At 40.4% G+C, this 25,527-nt stretch overlaps 1 protein-coding gene across 1 annotated transcript in view; it reads right to left on the reverse strand.

Annotated features, from left to right (window-relative positions):
* The window catches only part of nos1apa (nitric oxide synthase 1 (neuronal) adaptor protein a), a 138,561-nt gene that overhangs the window by 55,069 nt on the left and 57,965 nt on the right, over positions 1-25,527 (reverse strand). The window contains exons 3-4 of the mRNA XM_054603012.1: positions 25,248-25,340; positions 21,487-21,545 (exon numbers count right to left, since the gene is read on the reverse strand). Coding sequence (XP_054458987.1) covers positions 21,487-21,545; positions 25,248-25,340 — 152 coding nt within the window. The remainder of the gene's footprint in view (positions 1-21,486; positions 21,546-25,247; positions 25,341-25,527) is intronic.

Genomic DNA, 25,527 nt, shown 5'->3' on the forward strand with positions numbered 1-25,527 from the left:
AAGGCAAACCACTGCCCATAGAACTAAATGCTTATGATGAACGATATGTTCATTGTCCATCTTATCCCAGATTGTATAGTTTTTAATGGGCATTTCTTTTCATACGTACATACAGTATTGTGTCGTTATCAATACAAATCCTACTCCACTGTATATGCAATGTAAAGTCATCCAGTCCAGGTATATTAATTTAGGGTGTATTTCTTTGCACTATTTGTATTCTGTACAACTTACAAAACACTTAACATGTAGACGTTTTATTTAGATTTTATTGTCTTATATAACCTAATATAATATGTACCTATTGTTTCACACAATCAAGTATTGTGTCTATTATTTGTCGTTATGTAATTATATTTACATTTCTGTATAAGTAAGAGAAATGCAAAAATAACAAAAACATAAATTCAAATTTGTTGTACGTGCACAGATACATACATGATCAATAAAGAGGATTCTGAGTTCTGAAGAACAACCAGGAGTGAGTTAGCATCAACAGTAGCTTTCCCCATCCCCTTTTGCTAACCACAGCTAATGAGCAGCTCAGAACAGAAGATGATCTGCATCCTGTTGTGGCATCACAGATTACTGAGTACTTTCTGGGAAAATACGGCGAAATAAAGCCACATTATGCAAAAGGGATTACAGAGAGGTGATGTGGCTGGCTGCAGAGTAATTAGAGTGTCAGATTATTTTCTGTCAACAAACACAGAGGGATAAAAGGGTCTTTATTATCAAGCCGTGTCATCTACTGCAAGAAAACTCACTGCTCCCTTCCGGCTCCACTTTGCGGAAACCTTTTAAGTTGTCTCCCCTTTCAACCCCCTCCCCTCAAAACCCCCAGTCACTGTGATAAAAATCAATGTCCCGATAGATTTCTTTATTTTCAAATCTAAAGCAGGGGAAAAGGTCTTATGTTCTGCCAATTGTTGCCTGCAGAGAACTGAATCGTATTCCAAACATGTAGGCAATGATAAAAAGAAACATTACATGCTGCCAGACAAGTAAAGCTCAGCCAAGAGTGAGTGAAAGTGAGCTTAGCGGACTGGCTTAGCTGACAAATCCCCAAGCAGAGCGGAGATGACGGCTCAGATACATCTCTATCAACTGTCTCTGAGGGGGAACAGCTGCCAAACATCCAGGTGAAAAAGCGTCGGATGGATCAGATCTCAGAATTAGAGAGGAGGGCTCGACATGAAAGTCGACAAAGATGGTTAAAGGCCAAATAAATCTGTCTACAAATACTGCCAACGGAAAAACTTCCTATCTTGTGTTTCCGGGGGAGTTGAGTTTCCTGTATAAAAAGGTACAATCCATAACAGTTTGAATTAATTAATGTAACTTTTCTCCTCTCTGTCACTGAGGCAGAAGTTAAGCAGTCAGCAATGACACAGCCGGTAATCTGATCCCAACACAGATTTTGGAGCTACCATGAAAGTAAAGATGGATCATTAATTGCGGAAGAAGTCCAACATTGAGGCATAACTTCTCTGCCCGAAGAAAAATTATCAACACACTTTGGACACCCCGGGGATCAATATTAATCCATTTTTAATTTCAGATTATCTAGATAATCAGAGACCTTCGGAGGACAAATCTAAAAATAAGATAAGAATTAAATTAAAATCCCCACTTCAACTGTGAATGATTTTACATCGGGGCAGAGAAAAAGAGGCATAAACCAGGATGTTCTGTCTGACAGCAGAAAGATGTTTTTAGTTTTGATTATGAATTTTGGAGGTGACTTGTTTTGCTTTGATCATTTATCCAACAAGATTGATTATATGGTCAGGGTCCATCACTTGGCTGTGTTGACCTCCTCCCCGACTCAATTTATTACATTTAACTGTAAGATATGACCACAAGCAAAGTGTAGAAAAGTTCTTTCGTGTTTTTAATTCAAAGATTCTTTTAATCAGATGCCTTAAAGGAAAAAGAAATTTGACTGAAAGCCTTACAAAGAAACCATTCTGAAATACGGGAAAGAGACTGCAGACTTTAGTGCATGAGGTGGTGAGAGAAACCGAAAAAGACTGTGTTTGAAAGCCCAGAGGTGCATGTGAGTGACAGAGAGACGGACACTCAAGGTAAATGAGAGGCAGAATGAGAGTGTTTGAACAATTCGGAGTGAATAATAAGATGGGGAGAGGGAGAGGAAAAAGGATGAGACAACAGCGCAAAGCTTGTGATTCATGACTCATCCGGTGAGTTAAAGTTCAGCGGTGCATGAAGAGTTTAACAAAGACACTGCCGTTCCTCCACATTTAACCTGCTGCAGTCTCTGTCAGAAAAATACAGGCTACATGTGTACAAATAAACGCAGCTATTTGTCCTGGAATTTGTTAACTCTCTGTAGGCCAGACTCTCAGTGACACTCACACACAGCTAAGAAGACCTTGTTAACAGTCTGAGTCTCTCATGCAGGCGGCTGTGATTTGATGTCCCAGTAATGAAGTGGGCTTGTTTAAGAAGGCCCCTGTCATTTTTTCTCTCCCTTTGATCAATTGCTGCCTGTGAAACAGAACTGCTATAAATCAAAGGCTAAGAGGCAATGCACCACACGCAGCATCGACAATCACACACTTACAGGAAATCAATACAAAAACGCACCTGAGTCAGAACAGGCTGTGCTGTATGTGTGTGTGTGCCTTTTTTAGCATCAGCATCATGTTTGGGAATAAAAGCCAATTGCATCTGCATTGTTATTAATATCAATAGAATCTCCAAGCATTTAACATCCTGGTTATTGGATATCTACAAAAGCTCCAGTATCAGCTTCAGTAGCATAAAACATACATGGAATACAAACAGTGTGTCGCCCTGGAAATATTGACCCACGGATCAATATCTTAAATGTCTTAAGGACTCCTGAAACGCACCATAGTCAACCTGTTTCTGCCTATGAGTGAATTTATAATCCATTATATTTATGCAGTGTTAAAGCCTTAATATTCAATTGCACTGACCTAATGCTGCTAATTAGTGCCGTTTGTGAGAATGCCTAGGTTTGAGTGACAGGTTTAGTGGCCATCATCAGCACAGTGTAATAGTTACAGCCTTTAAAATATGCTAATTCCAGCATTCTCTGTCCATTAGGTTTAATTGGTGTAAGTGTCTCGATAAAGAATACAGAGCCAGGATGTGCCCTCTCTGCAAGGTTAGTTTAAGTTCAACTTTTTTTAAGGCAGTGCATAAAGGTAAAACTTTTTATTAGGGGTGCGAAAAAAAAAGTTTCACACGGGGGAGCAAATCCTATGTTAATAACTTTACAACTTAGCTTATCCTCGTTGTCACTGACTGAATGAGCTGGCTTAGTGAATCAACATTGCCACGAGCACTGTATTCGTGTGTGTAAGAAGCTGTTAGAATCTGAAAAATGTTTTATAAAGATGACAGATCGTCTTCTCTGTAAGGTTTGAACGCGTAATCAGGCTTTCCTTTACTTCTTAGTTTCCCTAATTTTCATGTATGGGTTGATCGCTCTCCCATGACCAAGAATGACAAAGCAAGTCTTTATGTTACTATTATTTCTGTGGTGCATTCATCTTCCCATTCACCATCTCAACCACATTGAGCTCCCAATCGTCCCAGATCTTATAGGTTTCTCATACGACAAAAATGAACTCAATCATGGAAAGCCAAATTTGAACCCTTGACCGAAATCCAACACATCTCAGGGATCATTAACGCTAAGTTACTTATTGAATAATGTTATTTTTAGCATCTTAAGGACATTAACCGTCTTTTACACTTTCATTTTGAGGCATAACTCCACAGTCACTCACATCACTGACCCTCGTATCTGACAGTCTATTAGATTCACTTCCTTTTCACAGTTTGAATGCTTTTTACATTTTGACAGCAAGAACCAAGCAGCCTGTCAGTGAGACGTCAACGTCTGCATTGTGATTACTGAGCTTAAAGTTTCGCTTCGCTTTCAACAGTTATGTTAGAAAACATTTCCATTTTCTGTTGCTGCTCAGTTAAATGTGTCTGGGCTCATAACTGCAACGGACTTCAGCTTTAGACTTAAAGTAGAGAACCACTTTAAACAAAAGAACATTTAAAGAGGTTATATAAAGCCTTTTGACCGTGTCACACTGAAACCACTCACCAGCTCTGCAGAAGGAGAACCACTGTTCTGCTTTACAATCACAAGCCCTGTTCCTTTGTCCTGCATATCTTATTTTTATCACACACAGATGAGTTTCTGCAACAACACAGACCTAAAATATTTTCCAGAACAAATTTGGCAACTCCGAGATAAAAACCAGACTCAATAACACAGCATACTGATCAGGCATTATATTGATTAAAAGTGGCCATAAAAGGCAGGGTGAAAAGGTAGAGTTTCATCATCAGAAAAAGCTGTTGTGTCAGCTCAACCTCTGCGTGCCCACATAAAGAAAACCCCTAGAATTATACAGCTCGGCGGCACAAAACAGACTTAATCATCCAGCAGACAAGCAATTTCCTTCTGCTCTTGTTGAAGTCAAGATGAGAAGTTAGAGGCTCAGTCTCATTTCTATTCTTTAATGCATTATTTACTTAAAAAAAAAAGAAAAGGCAAGCGCCCTAGATTGTGCATGTATATGAACATATTTTTGGGTCTTTTATGAGAAGTAAGGACATTAAAACAATATTTTTTGCCCTGCAATAAACAGAGCTCAGCTGAAACGAATAGAATGAAACTTGCGCTCTCCCAAATAAACCCACACCTCAAAATAAATAAAGATAGGTTTAATATTTATGTGGTTTTCTGCCTCGGGGGTGTGGACCCCAGATAATGTCTGTTTTTGGTCATGTGTACACCTTGGTGTGGATATATACAAAATAATCTGGACTTTAAAAGCTGAAACCCCCAAAACTTATCCCTGCCAGATACTTTACAAAGGAATAACAAAATGAATGATTTTAAAAAGTGATGATACATTTCAAACAGGCACCTATGATGCCTTTTGGGGCTTGAAGGCCACTGTGGAGGCCATTGAAGATCTGATTTGCCCTGAATTAAGTATCTCAGGCGAGCTGTGAGATAACTGCGGGTGGTATTCAGCCCAACAGGAACTTTCAGATGTTTTTAGATGTTTGAAATTCACAATAGATTTAGTTCTATATCCAGCATAAGGGACTGACATTCCGCAGCTTCCTCGTTTCAGCTTCAAATTTCTCACTCAACACTCTACTTCTTCAGTTTTATTCCATTTATACTCTCGTCCTCCCTGTAGAGGCCATTTGATGGTCTTGTTGCGCAATAAAACAAACACATGTTCGCTACTATTCAATAGATGAAAAACATCAAGAGAGAACAGCTCCTGAGCTCATACATACTGTATGACTCACTCTAAGCATCAACAGCGTCTTGCAAGGTGACTGAATGGATGGAATGTACGATGGTGTTTTTTTTATCAACACACCAGCGGATGAAGCAGCCTGCTAGTTTCTTTTCTGATTCTCTGGAGAACTACAGAAAGAGGAGACGGATGAGAGGGAGAAAAGAAAAACCAAACTAATAAAACATAATTTGAATTGCCGGGGATGTAAAATGAAAAGAAAAAAGAGCCCAGTGAGAGAAAAGAGATAGGAAGCTCAAGCACAACTCATACATATGAGATGACAGACAGCAGGAGAGATGGAGAAAATGTTCAAATTCTGCCTTTTTTTTCCACCCACAGACAGTTTAAAGGATTACGATCTCATGTGTTCTAATCACAGCAAACAGAACATGGACAGATCTTGGATACAGAGGCATGCAATCCACATTATTATTCATATTTGAATTGTGGATTCATCGTGTCACATCTTTTTAATAATCTGCCAAGACATAAAAGCAACTCTGAGATATGTCATCGTCGTGGTACAATGGCAACTTGGCTCAGCCGAGTCAGTCAAGGATGTGACGGAACAACCAAATGAAAGAGTAGAAGTGACTGGTATTTATACCATAATAAATTCAAAACTCAGACGCATCGAGAGTCAGACAGACTGCTGGAATCTTTTTGGAAAGTCTCTGTCAGCTTTTATTGACACTACAAAGTCAACACATCTGCAAACTCTCCTTTGTAATGAAGTTAACGGTGACGTTTTCTCATTAACTTTGCCCTCTTATCCTCCCATCTCATCCTCACCTTAGTACCAAACTAGTAACACTCCTCCACATCCTTTAGCTCTTCTATCCAAACTCCCCTCCCTCCTTCTACTCTGTTACTTTCCACTCCTTCTGTCCTCCCACTCTTTTTTAAATCAGTTTTATTCTCGAACATGCGTTGCACATTTGATGCCAGTGGCCACTTTGATGAACTATGAAGCCCTCATCTTTATTCAGATATAATAAAAACTTTGTTGGGTTTTTAAAACGAACATAATAAATAGAGATTTAAAGGAAGATTGTGTGGTACCACCGAGAGCTGCAGAACAGCTACAAATGGACCTTGTCTTGACATTTGTTTTTTCCAACATAGAGGATGAACTTTCAATTTGAACTTTTAAGCCTAAACGCATGAGAGATACGTAAAGGGCTCAGAACAATGGAGATTAAAACAAGTACAATTCCATGACTACTGAGCTAAAGCTATCTGCTGTTGAGGATTGCGTGATTGGATCAGGAGCTCCAGAAGAGATACTAATCAGTTTTGACAAGAACATATTTCAGTGTTGACGCTTTATCATTGGGAGTAGATATAATAAACTTTTACATCTATTCAGTAACAGTTTGGTAGAACTTCTGCCTTCTGATTATGTTCCACACTCTCACCACACTCACCTTCCCTCTGGCACAAAACAACTCAACACTTTCTCTCTGTTTTGTGGATGGTAAGCTAGACTTGTATTTGCCTACGGCCAGTAATGAAGCTGTGGGAATAAATATGAGCAACATTCCCATGTAGACAGATAAAGGTACTATTACTTTCAATACAAGAAAAATACTTTAAGGCACCAGTCAAAATAGAGTTTGGCACGACTGCAATAAATGCTAAATGTTAAGCTAATTATATGCATTGCATCTGCAATCTAATGACACATGCTTGCAGTATCATTACTTGACAACTCCAGGAAAGTGAGAAAGAGTTTGGTTACAACGTAATCATATCCAGCATCTGTTATCGGCCGCTGCGAAAGACAAGCTGGACTCAGTCCGCAAAGCCCTAAAGCCCCGCCCCACTCTGCTGAACAGAACAACAGACTGAGTTTATTGTATGTGCTGCATGTCCAAATTAAGATAAGATAAGATAAGATAAGATAAGATAATCCTTTATTAGTCCCGCAGCGGGAAATTTGCAGGCTTACAGCAGCATAGAGTAAAGTGCACACAAGAGACATAGTAAAGAAAGACAAGATAAAAATAAAATACAATAAAAACAACTATTATAAATAAGCAATAACAAACAGTAGAAAAACAACAATAACTGAAATATTATATTTACAGACAGAAAAACTATTATAACTATTATTGCACGGTGTATTTGTATTGCACAGGTTTTTAGTGTCATGTGTCATGTGGTCTGCTGGGAGCAGAGCTGGTTGTGCAGCCTGACAGCAGCAGGAAGGAAGGACCTGCGGTACCTCTCCTTCACACACCGGGGTGAAGCAGCCGGTGGCTGAAGGAGCTGCACAGAGCTGCCAGGGTGTCCTGCATGGGGTGGGAGGTGTTGTTCATCAGGGATGACAGCTTGGCCATCACCCTCCTGTCTCCCACCACCTCCACCGTATCCAGTGGACACCCCAGCACACTGCTGGCCTTCCTGACAAGCTTGTTCAGTCTCTTCTTGTCAGCTGTCGAGATGCTGCTGCTCCAGCAGACCACTGCATAAAAGATGGCTGATGCCACCACAGAGTTGAAAAAGGTCCTCAGGAGTGCTCCCTGCACTCCAAAGGACCTCAGTCTCCTCAGCAGATAGAGTCTGCTCTGACCCTTTTTGTAAAGTGCATTTGAATGATTAGTCCAGTCCAGTTTATTGTTCAAGTGAACACCCAGGTACTTATAAGATTGCACAATCTCAATGTCCTGTCCCTGGATGTTCACTGGTTCCGGAGGACAGTGTTTACCCCGGCGGAAGTCCACCACCAGCTCTTTGGTTTTACCAGAGTTGATCTGGAGGCGGTTCCGCCGGCACCATCCTATGAAGTCCTGGTTCAGTTCTCTGTATTCCCTCTCATCGCCGGCGGAGATGAGGCCGACGACTGCAGAGTCGTCAGAGAACTTTTGCAGGTGGCAGGTAGCAGAGTTATATTTGAAGTCCGATGTGTATATGGAGAAGAGGAATGGAGCCAGAACGGTTCCTTGCGGGGCCCCCGTGCTGCAGGACACCCGATCTGCACCAACTGTGACAATGCACGTCCTTGGGTCCCTAGCAATACACCCGCCGGTAGTGCCAAGACATAGTGACAGACATAGATTCCCTGATTCATAGTTAGATGATGCTGACTACAGCGCCACCTATAGGCCAAATGGCACCAGATTGGTCATGCTCACTCAGACATAATATCGACACCAGATGTCCAACAAATGTGGTTGCAAAAGCACAAAACCTTAACAGATCAAATTTTGAGGGCCATTTATGGAAAATCTTTAAAGAACACCCAATTCCAAAGTAATATTTTCTGTTATGGTCCAAAGATGTTCTGTACAAAATTTGGTGATCTTCAACACTGTAGGTCGTTGGCTCCCCAGCAATACACCTCCCTTGCTTTATAGTAAGATGAACTTCAGGGAATAGCATGTTAAACGGATCAAGTCAGATCAAGTTAAAAATCTTTCTGTGAATAAACATTAATGAGTGTGTGTCATGACTGTTTATGAAAATGAATCACTCAGCTGAGTGGGAGGGTAACTCCTTTACAACCATAGTCAGGTCTTTAGAAGCTGAGGCAGCACACTCGCCTAATGTAAGCATAAAGTACAGATATATGAAAACGCACATACATCTCTTTAAATGCTACAGTCTATACAGAGTATAGTGTGAAAATGTTTAACTGTCAATATGTTGACGTTCACAGACATTATGTGGGTGTGCAGGGACACAAACTGCTTCATCCAACAGGTCAGAGAAGAGTCACTTTGACACTGTGCCAAAAATACTTGTGTGAAATGAGTGCAGAAAAAAATCGGACAAAATAAATTAGTGATAAAGCAAGAATAAATGATAAACAAATCTTGCAACCGGCGATGTAAGTAACCTTCTGGTGTTTGGGAGCTTCAAAGCTGGGAAAAAAATATGTTCCAACTAACCAACTCCTTCTTAAAGTTCATGGTATTTTGAATTGAAAACAGTGAAGTATGAATTAAACACAGATGTATCTATAAGGAGGAGAATCATTTTGTAAAAATGAGGATGAACAGAAAACACAGCAAGCCCTTACTGCCAAAGACAAATCATCTATTTCTGTTCTGTAGACTAAGTGTGTGTGTGAGTGTGAGACACATATGAATATATCATATGTGTGTGTGTGTACTCATAATGAGTGGGCAGAGGGAAAGTAAACAACAACAGAACAGTCGGTTTATAGCAGCAGCTGCAGCCTTCAAGGGCTGAGCAGAGTGGAAGGAATAAATAAATGCACAAACACAAACTGAAGCACTAACTGTACGTTCTCAGAAAATGCAATCTCTTTTAAGTGTTAGCAACAGCAATAACACAGTGCTATACCCTCCGATTCCTTAATCCTAAGGACTGAGATGATCAATATACTGAATGAGTCAAAACTATACTGGATTGCTTCCTTGAATGAGAAAAGCTTTAAACGAAATACAGTCAAATTAAAATGACTATGAATTGTATTACAAGAGAAAAGGGAGCGGGGAAAATACTTGTGACACCTTTCCAGGTATGTCTGCTTCATTTGGAATCAACAGGATATTAAATCCAATAACTGTGGGAGCTGCACAGGCGTTTTCTCCAGTTTTTGTCGTTTTCTCTGAGCTGCGGAGCCAACAGTTATAGGTCATTTTCAGACACAATTACAGGCCTGTAGAACTAATATTCTGGCATTTTGCTGCCGCTTTCCTCGTCAGACAATTAATTTAATGTCACAGTTCCAAATGGGCGATCCATGTTACTAAACAAGACGTGAACTGACGAGTGGGTGGACTGATTTGTGTCCACGAGTAGTTATTTTCTTACAATTTTGCTGGCAAATATAGACTCAAATGTATCAGTGAACTATTTGTGAAAGTCTGAAGATCCAACTGGCGCTTTACATCTCGTTATTTTCAAGCCATCTGGAGATTTCAGAACTCTGAAACTAAAAAGGGTTTGTAGAGAAAAAGAAAAAAAAAAATGAAACAAAGATGTCAAAACAGCTGTCCCCCCCAAAAAAAGTTTTGTCTTGTAACTTGAATAATAAGGATGAAGAAAACAGAAATCTTTAGAGCTTAATTATCATGGGAATTAAAGGACAAAGGAAATTAACAGGTGTCATTTCAACAGGTGACATCTGTTTCCTCGGGACATAAATTGTAAAAGTTAGTCAGGTGTTTCACTACGTCAGTCAAAGCAGGAGTTGCTGGAATAATACAGGACCCTATCCAGCTGCAGAGGCATAACCCGAATATTTTTTTGGACGGAGCCCAGCACCGTCATAATGCAGAAAACCACGGGGTCCCTCTGATCTGGGTCTGGCATGAGACTTGACTGGCTGTACAAAAACTTTTTCCCGGGACATCATAGTAACTGTAAAGCGCCTGCAACTGGTTGATATGAATCCATTCATGTTATCTTGATTAAAAGTTTCAGTTGGAACAAATTGTCAGATCCAGAGGGAATAAAATACATTTGAAAGGTTGTGTATTTAGCTATTTATATAATAGCTAAATACACAACTTTCATTGGAACTGTGTCAGAAATTGCTCCCTCTTCCACATACAGTGCCATATCTCACAAAACTTTTTTTTCATTTAGGGTCCCTATTGTAGCTAGTAGCTTGAAAAATAGTGATATTAGGCAATGAATTTGGAGTATTTATTTCTTTATTAAACCACAAATGAGACAAGAATTAGCTAGGTGGCGCACCTCACAGTCCCTCCACCTCACTCCCCCACCGCTATGGGTTCGGTAGAGCTCCGAGGACGGACCTTCGGGTGGCGACTGTAGCAACTCAAATTCAGCCAGAGCTAATCCCAGCGCCGCGGGGTCAAACCTGTTAGCAAGAAAAAGTTTGCTAACAGAGTCTAGGAGATCTCGCAAAAAGAAGATGAATTATAAGTGTCTAAAATCTCAATTTACTGCAGCTACTTCTCACATTGTTTTTGAGATAAAGTTGTCTGCGATTCTCCAGCAACTACAATACGAAGCAGATGAATGAAAATGTCTCTGTGGTGTTTAAAGCAGTTTAAAAAAGGCCACCAAGAAACATTCACAAATTTACTTTAAATAATCCTCAGACCTGTAAATGGACTGTACTTGTATAGCGCTCTTCTAGTCATACGACCACTAACACTACATGTCATCATTCACCCATTCACACCCATTCATACACTGACGACAGGGGCTACCATGCAAGGTGCCACCTGCACATCAGGACGCTAACTAACATCAATACAACATTCATACAAGGCACCGCCTTCAGGAGCAACTCGGGGTTAAGTGTCTTGCCCAAGGACACATCGACATTGGACTGCCAGAGCCGGGGATCCAACCACCGATCCTCTAATTGAAGGAAGACCCTGCACTACCACTGAGCCACACTTGCCCCAATCTATAATGACTCTAGATTAGCTAGACTAACCAGGAAATGCTGTTGAGGAAAATTAAAAAATCCTTTACTGATTACTTTGTAGTAGTTCAGGAAGCTTCAGAGGCAGCTATCTCAAAACCTTGGCCCATAAAAACTAAACTGCATGATCTCTTCTGTAACTTTAGTGAAACGACCCTTTAAAAGTATTTTTGGGAGAGTTTCTGTCAGAGGAAAATTTGTGCTTTCCTTTTCCTTTTCCTTCTATGAGTTCTTCCCCTTTGGGGAAGTGAGCACACTATCACATTTGACTGGACAGTCCATTAGCTCGGAGCACAGAGGAATGCTGCTGAGACAGAGATTGTATAGGACTGAATGAGGTTGTGAGAAACTTCATGGGCTTTAATGTGTGCGTTTGCAGTATGTGTGCACAATGAGTGTGAAGTATGTAACCAGCATGGGACGCGCAAACTGAAACATCATAGCAAAATGTGTGTAGGATGTGTGTGTGGTACGCTGGCTTTCCATATCACATGATCAGGGTGTTTCTAGAGCGCACAAACACGAGATTGACTATAATTGGGTGGGTGGGAACTTCTCACTGGAGAGGCTAGAAGTGAGAATGGAGTCAGCAAGGCGGCCTCCTTCTCAGAGGATGGCAGCAATTACCATGGTTGAAGACCAGAGAAGTTATAACCCCAGACAGATACTCGATGGATATACACACAGACGATACACACACGCTCACTACTTTCCAATATCTCTCTGACACACAACCGCATAGGAGAGCAGCAAGACAACTGGAATCTGGAATCATGTGACACTGTTTGGTGCAGTCATGTTTAGTGTTAATAATACACCAATTAACCAGCAACCTGAGTCAGCAATGGAAGATGGGACATTTGAGACACATGCTGTAACAATGTGAATGATACTGGATATTTGATACATAATACCAATATTAATCAAATAAATTAACTTTGCAATACAGGCTCTACAAACTTATCTTTGGCAATTTTCTACTGCAATTTTCTTATCAGCTGTAGGCCTGTCACGATGACAAATTGTGTTGGACGATGTGTGTTACAGAAATAATTACTATAAACAATATTATGGTCATTTTTCATTTAATTAATTTAATGCCACTGCTAGAATAGCATGGTAATGCAAGAACCCCCTTTAAAAGAGCAATTTAATTCTTAAATAAATTGAAACACGGGAATTGGATTATGAAAAAAATATTAAAATATCCTAAATAAATGTATTAGTAGATGAAGCCCTAAAATCAGGTTTGAGAATATCTGTGTAACTCAAATGAAAAACATCCAACAAATCAGACATGTTAGTTTCATCAGTTTCATGTATCAACAAGTGTCAAAGATGATAGTACCAATGTATTTGCAGAAAGTTCGATTATAGATCTCCAACCTTCATCATCTGCCGCTATAATTACCAACATCTTGCATCTGCCATCTGTTTATCTTGGGACTTAGTGAGTTATGAAATACCAAAAGGGGAAGAATTTTCAAAAAGTTTAGCAGATTTACTCAGGTTACAGATTTACCAAAAATATGATGATCCCTTGAAGCGAATTCTAAAAAAAATCAGAATTACTGTCAGTATATACCTACATTAATTTCAGAGGGGGGATTTACTTTTTAGCTTTTCTGGTGAGCCCGCCAACACCGACAGATTATGGAGATACTGAAGATATGTGTCTATAAAAAATAACTTTAGCCCTAACTATTGATAGCTGGCGTGAGATCTTACAATATGTCTGACATTATTGATCAAACTATCCATAACCATTAAGAATAACAATATGCATTCCTTCTATTACCTTCACATTTGGCAGATGTGTGTGGGGATCTGGACTGAGGCACTCTGAAACCTCCTTTTCCAATCTTAAAAACATCTGAACTAAGCAAAATTGCCTTGAACTCTAGCTTTGTTCTGCACTTATTTTTTTTTTGAAAAAAAGATTCAAAGACATATATTACACATTCATAAATTAAACAGCGTGTGAGGTGTATAAAGTAGTATAAAGTTATTTAGTACTCTGGACATGGCTCTGGTATTGTTTCAACCCTTCAAGGTCCTTTCGCTCTCAGCCCTGCAGCTGCAGCTCTGAATTGGCGGGTGGCCTCAAGTCATAATTGTGTGAGTGTGTATGTATGTATGTGCGCTTCAGAGACACAAATACAGAGTTAGTGCGCGCGTGTGTGGATGTTTGTGTTTGCCTAGAACTTTGTGAGCTCGGCTAAAAAAAGGTGTTCAGGCTGCCAGTTTGATGAGCGTGGGGGCGGGTATGTGTTCTTGATCCAGGGTACACTCCTGACTGAGCTGCTCTGCTGCTTTTGCCCCGAGGCTGTGCATGTCTGGCAGGTGGAATGTAAAAGACACACACACACAGACACAAACACCCAGTCTGTGTGTGTTGAGAGACGGAGCAGAAATATCTACACCTGTAAATATTAAGAGAAAACAGCTACAGCAAAGAGGCTAAAAGTCCTCCTCCCTGGCTGAAATGTTCCACCTACCGTCACTGTCCTCTGCTGTTGATGTCATTTTTTATGACCAGTGTTTACAGTAACACCTTTTTGCAGCAGCTAGCATTTTGTAAGCATTCTTTGTCATAGTTTGTTTATGGTAAAGTCCAAGTGAGCGTCGCGTTCACTGGCTTGCATGCAGACACAACAGAAAGCTCATAACTATAGTATTCATTTATTTTAAATTAGAAAATATTTGAATATTCTCAGTTGGGGTGCGTTTATAACTGAACTAACATTACAACACATTTTGTTATTCTGATTTCATAGTGTGATTTCCGTGGTGTATTGACTTCATGGCCATGACATGCCACTTACATAACGATTTCAAAGGTAAAATTGGAGATTCGAAAGGAATGGCCCTATGCAGACGATATGTTTTTACTGGACTGGTGGCATGAATGGCATCCTTGTGTGCATGCAGGAGGAGAATCGTATTAAACAACAGAGGGAGAAAAAAACCCACAGGGACCATTTAAAGAAAGACATAACATTTATCCTTCGGCAAGGACATGAGACATTCTGAGAATGTCACTCACACTGACTCACAGGCCTTCTGAGTAGTTCAGTTTATATCCAAAATGGTGAAACATTTCAACCTTCTGCAAGATCATTTCACCTGACTGCGCAGGAGAATAATTATTGTGCAATACTCATAACGTGTAGGGAAAGAAAAACTAATAGATGTCTAGACTTGATTTAAGAATCCATTTCATATATTTGAGCATCCGATGACTAGTGACCACCCAGTGTTCCTGTGGAATAATAAGAAACAGATGGTACGAGCAGCCAAGGAGACATTTCCTCACATGTATAACTGAAGCTCATCTCTGGTGCAAATAACGGCGACAGGAACTTTCTCGATAGCAGATTTGGTTTTTAAATTGTTAGAGATCATTTTGCTCACTTTAATGGAACTCATGAAAAGAGAACAGTGCATAGGGGTGTGCTTCATCATCCTGGGTAGCACGGCGCTCACCAAGTGAAAGTCACGCTTCAACTCTTTAAAATTCCCATGACAGAAAAAAGTACTATGATTCTTTTGGGGTAGTATAATAAAAAGACTCTTAGAGTTTTAGACATGATGGCCCATTAGGGCGGCCGCAGAATTACAGACTCTATGAACTCTCAGATCTTTAACAGGTTACACTACAATTTCTAACTGCAGCATCCCTAATTTTCTCTTTCTCTGTCTGACTTTTTCATAGGTTATCAAACTTTTTTTCAGCATAAGATGCAAAGAAACATGGATGCATTTGTGAGCTATTACTGCATCATTAGAGACCCGTTGAATGCAATGTGTTTTAAAAATTGTTCTGTACGTGACGGCCAAACACAAAACAATAATAGTGATATTCACAATGACTGTTGTTTCTGAGGACAGCAGTGTTAGATTGAGCAGTAAGCTGTAGCAGATTGCTGTAATTGTGCACCACCATGTCTACTCTCACAGGTTGCATTTGGCTGCAGCATGACCTCATTTACCTGCACACGTTCAAACAAAGCCCTAATCAAAAGGACACCCGATGTTCCAATTCAAAGCAAAGAGCAGCTGGGAGCCGCACCGACGATAACAAGAGTGCCAGAGCTCAAACATGCAGGAGTGTGACATCCTCCTCGTTGTTACAATAAATCTGCTTAGTTACAGACGTGCATCATTCAGGGAGCTCAGATACCAGTTAAAACAGATCCTGTATTGTTCCCCTCTCAATAGTTTCACACACACACTACATCAAAAACTACAGTGGCAAGTTGGAAAAAAAAAAACATAACCCAAGACGGCAGCAACAAAAAGCTGTGCGCTTTAACGAGAGCAGCAGCCGATGTATTTACATTTTAAAAAATGGAGGCTGAGCGGTAATTATCATTTATCTAATTTAGTTTTTTTCCTCATTTAGAGGATTTTTCTTTGCCTTTTCAGTCCTCAAGAACTCTTTCCAATTGCAAACAATCTGAGACGGCAAATTGACTCTTTTGTTGAAATGCTTATATACTCATGTTATCACTACAGCCACAACCTGAGACTTGGGGGTCACAACTACAAACTGCATCATTTTAAAGCATCACAAAGCAAAACGATAAAAAAAAAACACCACCTGATTTAGAGGACTATTTTAATATTGACGTAGCACACAGGCTGAAGCTCAAGTTGAGACCTTGGAGGGGCCAAAAATATTCAGCATCTATTCTGAGACGATCACTTCCCTCCACAGTTATATAACAGGATCCACCCCAACAACACAACAACAGTTCTGCTCTTTCGGGGGGATGAGTGCAATGATTTGATGATGCGGTAGTTTGATGTCACTGACAGCTGGAGGCACCTTGTCTGAGCTGGAGCACAGCGTAGGCACACAGCAGACACTGGGCCAACATAATGACAAAGGCACTCAATCAGACTGCATCCAGTAAACAACAGTGAAGCCTAATCGTGTATAAAAAAAGAGCTTGGTTTTTCTTTTTGGTCTTCATCAGCCCTTCTCTTCTTGGGTGAAGACACTATAATGCAGTGTGACTTTGTGGCCATTTGGTGAACAGCACCATTAGTATCATCTATGAAATGTCTTCTTGTAGTAGTGGTGTTCAGAGCTACAGCAGCCACAGATCTGTTTCTCTGATGGTGTTTTGACATTGTTGGAGTAGGTGGTTGTGACAGTATAATTGTTCTCAGAGCTATAATGCTGTATTATCTATTCATTGCTTATTTATGTCTGCGTGGCTTGTTTTATAAGGCAGTACATAAATCATTCAAGTGTGTGTGAACACTTGTGACAGTGTGAATGAGAATCACAAAGTTGTAGACCCTTCAGAGTGACGATAATAAGCTACATTGAATTTACATCTGAGATCTGGGAACTGAATGAAGCTAGTGGAAGTGTCCTGAGTGATGTCTAAGTGTGTAAATGCGATTTAGTGCCACCCCTGCCTCTGCTGCTGATGCTGCATACGAGGTGGTGGACAGCCTCGGTGGCAGAGAGCCAGCAGCTCCAGCTACAAAGCAGCTGAAGATGAAAAGGGAATGCACAAGAAATGCTAAGCATCTCAGCGAAATCCTCCCAGATGATTTAGACACGAAGCGTCCAGCTGCTGGACGCATTTAAAACATTACATTCACACCATGTTTTCTCATGCAGGGATTTCCAGTGGCCGAGGGAATCCTCTTCTAATTTACACTTTAGCGATTTGAGGCTGACACGCATCATGCTAAATCTTTCCCACATCTACAGGCTAATCTCTCTTCGCCTTTTTTACTAGACAGCACGCTGCATGGGATCACCTCTCCAATAAAATACCGATGCTCAAGCTGAGAGAAATAAACTTCACTCCTTGCATATTGATTACAAATTAACTTCCAGTGTAAGATGACTGTGAAAGAAGCCAAGGACACAGATATCACAGTACTGCCCTCAATTCAATTCAATTCAATTTCAGTTTATTTTGTATAGCCCAGAATCACAAATTACAAATTTGCCTCAGAGGGCTTTACAATCTGTGCACATGCGACATCCTCTGTCCTTCCCTCACATCGGCACAGGAAAAACTCCCCTAAAAAAACCCTTTAACAGGGAGAAAAAAGGAAGAAACCTACGGGAGAGCGACAGAGGAGGGATCCTTCTCCCAGGATGGACAGAATGCAATAGATGTCATGTGTACAGAATGAGCAGCATAACAGAGATACAACACATTGGTTATGAAGTGACCTGTGGGAAGTACACAGCGGAAACGTAACATATATTCATATAAGAACCTGGCTGATTGTTAATTGAATTCAATCAGTCAAGGCAACCAAATGATACACTGACCGATTATCGAACAAGGTCAGGAGACTGACTGCTTCTCTCATGTGGTATGACTCAGGGTTTTTTCACTGCTGTTCACAGCAGAGGTGAGAACTGAAATAACAGCTGCTTCTGTTGACACCAGGCAACAGCCTCTGGTTCTGATGAGTGAAGCCAATATGAAACTGTCCTAAAAAATGTAATTGCATTCCCTATTCTCCAGTAGGGGGCGACTCCTCTGGGTGCAAAAAGAAGTCAGAGTGTAAAGAGGTCTATGAGAAAATGAACCAGCTTCTCACTTGATTCATTACCTCAGTAAACATTGTAAACACAAGTTTATGGGCTAAATTGCTAGTTTTAGGTCTTCTTCAATACAGCAGTCGTTAAGTTTTTAAATTATGGACCCATTTAAAGTGAAATAGACCATAACGCTGGGTATGCTTTAGGGCGGGCTTACTGTGATTGACAGGTTGTTGCAGCTACCAGAGCCATATACACTCTACGTCACCCCTCCGCATTCCAAATATGGTAACTTCCGTTTACTAGTTGCAAAAAGCCAAGATGGCGACGGCCCAATCCCTGAACTCAAAGCTTCAAAACGACAATCCTCAAACCAATGGGTGACGTCCCCATGACTACTTCCACTTCTTATATATAGTCTATGATTGAGACCCTGTTCTGGATTGGAATGGGGCCAGGGCATATCGCTCTGCTGAGGTACCGTCAGTGCCGAATTTGACTTAAATTCAAATCTGAATATTGTATACAAAATACAAGTTAGCCATGAAGCTAACAAGCTATTAACAGGGCATACTAACCTGCAATTTGTTTTCAGCTGCTCAGTGCAAGTCTATCTTCCCTCTGGTTCACAATGCCTGTATATTTGGCAGGCTGGCAAACACGACAGGTTTGTTAATGGAAAGGCAGGTCACAGTCGGGTCAGAGTCAACAATCAACTCTTCTTTATGTTTAAGACTCTACCCTTGGTGCGCTCTGGAAGTAATTGAGTAACTAATTGAAACACTGACATTGCAAAGCAGCAACAAGAATGTATATGTTTTACAAGGAAGAAGTTCAACTTTACAGACTTCATTACAGCTTTAAGCAAAGCAGAAGAGTAAAGTGAGTTTGCTACCGGATATTGATAGATTTTGAGTTTGGTGGGCACTTGGTGGAGTTATGGTAGGGGAATCGCAATTCATTCGAGCCCGTTTCCGATACATAGTGTGACCGAATTTCAGCTTCATCAGGCGTTGTTTGCGGTGCAGTGTAAAGGCAGGAGTAAGGACCATTTGTAGCCCGATCAAGTACTCTAACCAGTTGTAGGATATTCAGAATTTTTAAAGTCCGAAATTTGGCCAAGAAATACAGGTTCCAGGTTGGTCGAGCGGTGGCAGCAGCATATGTGCCTCCCAGGCTTTACATCGCAGACGTTTACTCATGCTGTTTGAGTTGGAATTACAAAAACATTTCTAACATCTTACAGTGTATGCCCAGCTTTATGTGAAATATAAATCTTTGCCCATCAGGTAAAAGGATTAGAGGTTCCATTTCACACAGCGGTGTTCAAATATTTAATGAGTGAGACTGCTGTCTGAACCATCATTTTGTAACTTAGTTGAACAGGAGAGATGAGATGCCATCAGGATCTGTCAACCTCAGCTCAGCAGACGGCAGAGACTGATTGATGGATTTTACCCAGCGACACAGAGCGTCCTCCCTCGCCAGCCTCCTCCTGATGTGGGACTGTAATATTAAAAACTGGGCACAAGGCTCAGATGAGTGGGACAAGCCAGACGACTCCAACCAAACAAAATATTTCAGAATTTCGAAGCTAAAGATGCTTACACAAACCGCCCGGCAAAATCCATCTTACTGACAGAATCATTTCCAAAGCCCGAAGCTACAACTGGGCTCCTGGATGCACTTCTGAGCTGTGCCCGCCTGGGAGTAAGAGCGTGTGTGTGTGTGTGTGTGTGTGTGTGTGTGTGTGTGTGTGTGTGTGTGTGTGTGTGTGTGTGTGTGTGTGTGTGTGTGTGTGTGTGTGTGTGTGAGAAAGAGAAGATAAAGAATGAGTTATTCAATACAGAATATGAACTGCGTGTGTCTGAGGCTTTCTACTCCTCTATAGAACATGATTGATAGTTGATAGTTTAGTCATGAACCCAGCACAGGTCTCCCCAAACGTCTATGTGACTGCATGTGTGTGTGTGTGTGTGTGTGTGTGTGTGTGTGTGTGTGTGTGTGTGTGTGTGTGTGTGTGTGTGTGCGCGCGGCTATAGAGATTAATGGTGCAAACACCTTAAAGTATTCCTCTCATTTCTCAACGGATCTGTCGGAGCCACCACACAAGCTGCCTCTCAGCACTGTGGCACTGTGTGTGCCTGTGTGCGTGTGTGTGTGTGTGTGTGTGTGTGCGTGTGTGTGTGTGTGCGTGTGTGTGTGGGCATGTCTGTACCGAACACAACAGCCTGTGGCAGAAGTTCAAATCAAAGGATTATGCCCCCGCGGCAATTGGACTGAATGAACTGGACCTTATGGTCACAACCCCGTGAGGTGGAAGAGAGGAATGTCACTTCAGATCTCGCTAACATACTCGCCCTCACACACACACACACACACAGAGACACAGACACACACACGCTTGTAATTCTGTCCCCATGAGGTCAAGTCCATTGATGACATTCACTCTGATCTCCATAAATCACTAACTTTGATCTTACATTCAAACCAGAAGGTCTCTGACTTTTGAAGCCTGCTATTCTGTCTGTAGTATTCCACTTTTCAATTTTATATTGCCTTCTTGTTATCCATTATAGCCATCCACAGTTACAATTTGTTTAACAGGTTCACAGGTAGCAATATTGGCTATTGAAAAGTTGAGGTGATAATATTCCCAAATGGTTCGAGGTATTAAAACTGAAAGTTTTGTGTCAATATTGTGATGGCTACAATAACTTTTTCACTTCACACTCGCTTTCAATATCATTGCTTCACTCATTTAGTCCATGGGATATTAAAATGCAATTTCAAAATGGCCTTTATTGCAGCCTCTGCTAAATTGCCTTTTCTCAAAATGCAATATTACAGAAAAATGAATATATTGTTCAGAATAATGAAAAAAACAAACATTTCTGACTCAACCTCAAACCATGTTTATGAATAAACATTTTCCTAATTACTCATCTATTTTTCTGAAATCTCTGTGCTGCCCTGTCCTAGAGTCAGCAAAAGTTATCATCAAACGTCTACAATATCCTTTCTCCAAAATGTCAGCGCTGGCAGTGACAGAGACAAAAGATTCTCATTTCCTGAGTCACCAAAAGTGCATTTAATCAAGTTTGGATTAAAATTGGTTTGGAACAGGCCCAATGAACCACAAGGACTGAAGTCGTTGGAATGAGAATTAAAAACTAAATAAATTAGCATTTCAAGTTAAGCTAGAGAAAAAAATGTTAAGAACAAAATAAACACTTTGGCCGGCTCACCTGTAAATGGGATCCTGCATCACCATCATCTTGCTCTCATCCCACGTCCACTCCTTCTTCTGTGGAAATAAAAACAAAACTATTTACATTTCTCATTTTTTCCTTTTGTTTGAAGCTACCTTCCAGTCTAATGTCACAATCAAAATGTCAAAACATGAGCAGACAGGATTTATTCATATTGATTTCTATCTCCGCAGAGCTTTGTTGACTCAATCAGTCAATCACTCCTCATCTCTCGTCTTTCATTTCCTCCGACGCACTCAGAGACGTACTTAATAGATTGCTGACGGTTGCACTTGACATTTCAGCTTTCCAGCAGGGGACCCAAAGGACAGGATGAACCAGGTGGAGGCAGAACGTCCTCCTATCGACCGTCCTTTCATTTCAGCCGGCCAGTTAATATGACATTGAGCCTTCGATGATGGCGATAATATCAACATCATCAGCCAATACACCACGGAAGGGACGGTCATTCAAATCACTTCCATCACTTCTTCACTCTCTTGGTTTGTTTTCAGATAAGAGTAAAGGTTTGGTTTCAAAATGTTGGACATGATCTGAAATTGACCGGTGGAAAGTCTACCTGGACGGCTTGAGTTCTTCTTCTTTTTTTTTTTTTTTTTTTAAAGAGACTCAGTCTGAAAGAGACCCCAGACCAGTCAGAGCTGATCTTAGCTGAGGGATAGTATAAGGGAAAGGTTTGAGAAAACGCTGATTGCTTAACTTTCCCCACTGTAAATTTCAATTTGAATCTTTGAATGTAGACAGGCCCGATACAAAAACATAAGAAGAATTTAATTACTTTTTCAACACACAGAATGTAGACAGGCCCGATACAAAAACATAAGAAGAATTTATGCGGTCATAGTAATATTCCACATATTGTCCAATTCATACCAGACTGGCCTCGTCCAGCATTCGTAGTAATACCTTCATAAAATAATGTGCCTGAAATTCGTAGCTATCCCACAAAACAGTTTTGTATGATATCCACATCATTTTGAACAACACACATATAAAGAGAGCTAAATCACACACAGGTTGTAGTAGTTTAGTTGCCTAAACCAAACTTCCTGTGAACACGGAAGTTATATTTTAAAAGACTGTATCCATGTTATGGACGTGTTGCAGGCTTTCATAGGAAAACGCACTCATTTTACTCTACGCTGCTGTAAGCCTGCAAATTTCCCCGCTGCGGGACTAATAAAGGATTATCTTATATTATCTTATCTTATCTTAAAAACGAGGACTAACTTCTCATAGGATATCATACGAGCCGTTGAATAAGAATACCTTGCAGAGCCATCCTCGCACATTACCGTCCACACACATTCTTATCTGTGTAATGAATAGGCTGCTCTTTAGAAGGCCATTTAGACAACTCAATTAAGCCTCCTTTTAGTGAAACACTAATGTGTATCTGCGATGTACATCTGCCAGTAATTACACGTCAAAGTCAGTACGTCCGCCTTTGTTACTTACTTATACAATAGAGAAATCATTAATAGCCAAATGTTTCATGACTGATTGGGGGAAATTACACCTTTTCAACAGATGTCCCTCTTCAAGCTGCACCACTAACATTTAAATTGTTTAGACCATGAATACTAATAGATGCCCATTTGTTTAATAAATTCATTTCATTACATTTGACAGTTTTTAGCGGTAACCGGTGGCAACTTTTCTAGCTGATGCAGCAGCTTTGTACTGAATTTAGATTTATTATTATCTCATTTGATATCATCTCAAGCCTACCACCAATGCAAACAAGTACTCGGGCAAAGAAACCAAGTAAATGTGACTTATGACTGGATGTTAAAATGTCAGCTGACCAATTCACAGCCACCGGTTGTCAACAGCCAATCAGATTTCTGATCTCTTCCTACAGTACCAACATGCAGGCTGGTAAATCAATTCAATACATCTCTGGCCCAGCGAATATGATCAGACTGAATAAAATGACAGTTCAAACCCTTAATGTTGATCGATAGTCACTTCTGTTATATTACATGTCAAATACATTTTAGTGGACGCCAGCAGAGCGGCCTGGAACCCGGAGAAAAACACTGAGTAGTTTAGAGTCTGGATTAATGAATTGAGATGAAAAATGGAGATGCGTGCCTGCTGAGGAGAATGGACGCCAATACCAAGTGACTCCTCTTTGTTTCATTCCACCTGTCAGGTTCTCTTTGATTGGTGAAGGTGAAGTCCGCTCAACTCTGTTTCTGAGCATTACAGCTGTCACCATACCTGGAAACACAGACCTCCTTGTCTCCAGTCTCAGCACTCCCACCATCATGTCCTCATGTTTTCTACATCTCACCCCATATTTACAATTCCTCTCAGGCTCTTTGTCCTCCCTCACAGTGTCTCCATTCTCACCTCTGTCTGCCGTCTAGAAGAGGATTGATCACCACCACCAAAAAATAATACATTTTCCCATTTTTGCAATTAAATCCCAACAGTATGATTTAAACAGTGATTCTTAGGTCTACATGTGCAAAGCAGTTGAGTAATAACTGTATAAAGAAGCTACAAGGCTCTCAACCGTATGCATAATTATAAAATGTGGACAGAAGCTTAAGAAAAAGGATGAATGTTCCAGCACACACACAGCAGAAATTTAAAGCCTGCTCACTAATTCATCTTTTCCAGCTGTTGGTGCTTCTTGACATCAGCCTCATATCTGCAGGCAGCTAATGAGCTGCATAGCAGGAGCAAAACAAACAAAGTAGAGTCCATACAATGCTCACAATACCAGAGTCTTTTTCAGTCTTTTGGCCTCTCTTTCTGGATACACAACAATATACCCTGAGTCAGCGAGTCACCTGGAGCCGCGACAGTTCAGTAACCTGTAATAAGTGTTGTTACACTAGACAGCTAATGCAGTTAGCTAGCAAACAAATATTACATCTTCCAATTAACTCGAAGTTTCACCCAGCCAACACAGCTTAATTGCTTTATTTGCTCCAAGACAGAATCACACACAGCAGTGCAGTGCTATCTCCATGTAGAAATATAAAAATTTGAAGTTTGCCACCATAATTAGAGATCTTCTTATTGAGATGCTTTCCTGTTTCTTATTTACTAAATTTTTTGTAATGTTTGCCTTTTATTTCACAGCTTAAGACACCGAGACTGGAAATAGTGGGAGAAAGAGGGGAATGCAACAAAGGTCCCAAGGATGGGAGACTGCAATAATGTAGCATCACTTGTTGGAACCACTTGGCCCAAAGGCATATATCCACTCATATATTTTACCCATGACCGTTAGCGGGTTGATGACGTATATAAGGTGGGACGGGGGAGCGTGTGTTTTGTTGTTGTCAGAGCGAATGCAGAGTGTGAAATAAAGCCGACGTTTATTTACTCCGTCCACAAAAGCCTTTCTCAGCTCATAATTATTAAATAACAACTCATCTTGTTCAAAAAAGAAACCTGTCTCATTATAACAACATATCAGCTTGTTGATTCAATTTCTTTTATGTCGTTACAATAAGAAACTCTCAAACAAAGGAGAGCCAATCAAAACTAGTAAAAAAAATGGATTTTGTAGCCTGTACTGAAATTAACTTTAGCTCCTTGGTTTAACTAAATTCATATGTTTCTTCTTCTTCTTGGCAGCTTACCCTTCTCTGGGCTCAAGATCATCCTGTTTTTGATTTGAAAATGGCTCCATCAAAACAAATACAAATATACCCAAGGCCAAGATCCTTGAATAGAAGAGAGAAAAGAGAGTTGAGATCAAAAAGGTCACTCACTTTTTTCTTTTTCCTCAAGGCCACTCTCACGCCGTCGACAGACACCACGATGTTGACTTTTTTCTTCTTGATGTTTTTCACCTTGAACTCATACTGCAGAGAGAAGACAGAATAGAAATGTTTGAATATTTGGGGGGGGATTAAGGTCAAAAGAGGGGTCGGTCAAAAAAAAACATGAGAGTATTAGAATATGATTAAAGAAAAGTTTATTTATGCATTTGGTTTAAAACACAGTCGGTCAGTCTGGAGGCGGAAAAAACATGATATATAGCCTAAGGAC

Source organism: Anoplopoma fimbria, chromosome 8 (assembly GCF_027596085.1).
Source record: "Anoplopoma fimbria isolate UVic2021 breed Golden Eagle Sablefish chromosome 8, Afim_UVic_2022, whole genome shotgun sequence".
NCBI classification, from domain to species: domain Eukaryota; kingdom Metazoa; phylum Chordata; class Actinopteri; order Perciformes; family Anoplopomatidae; genus Anoplopoma; species Anoplopoma fimbria.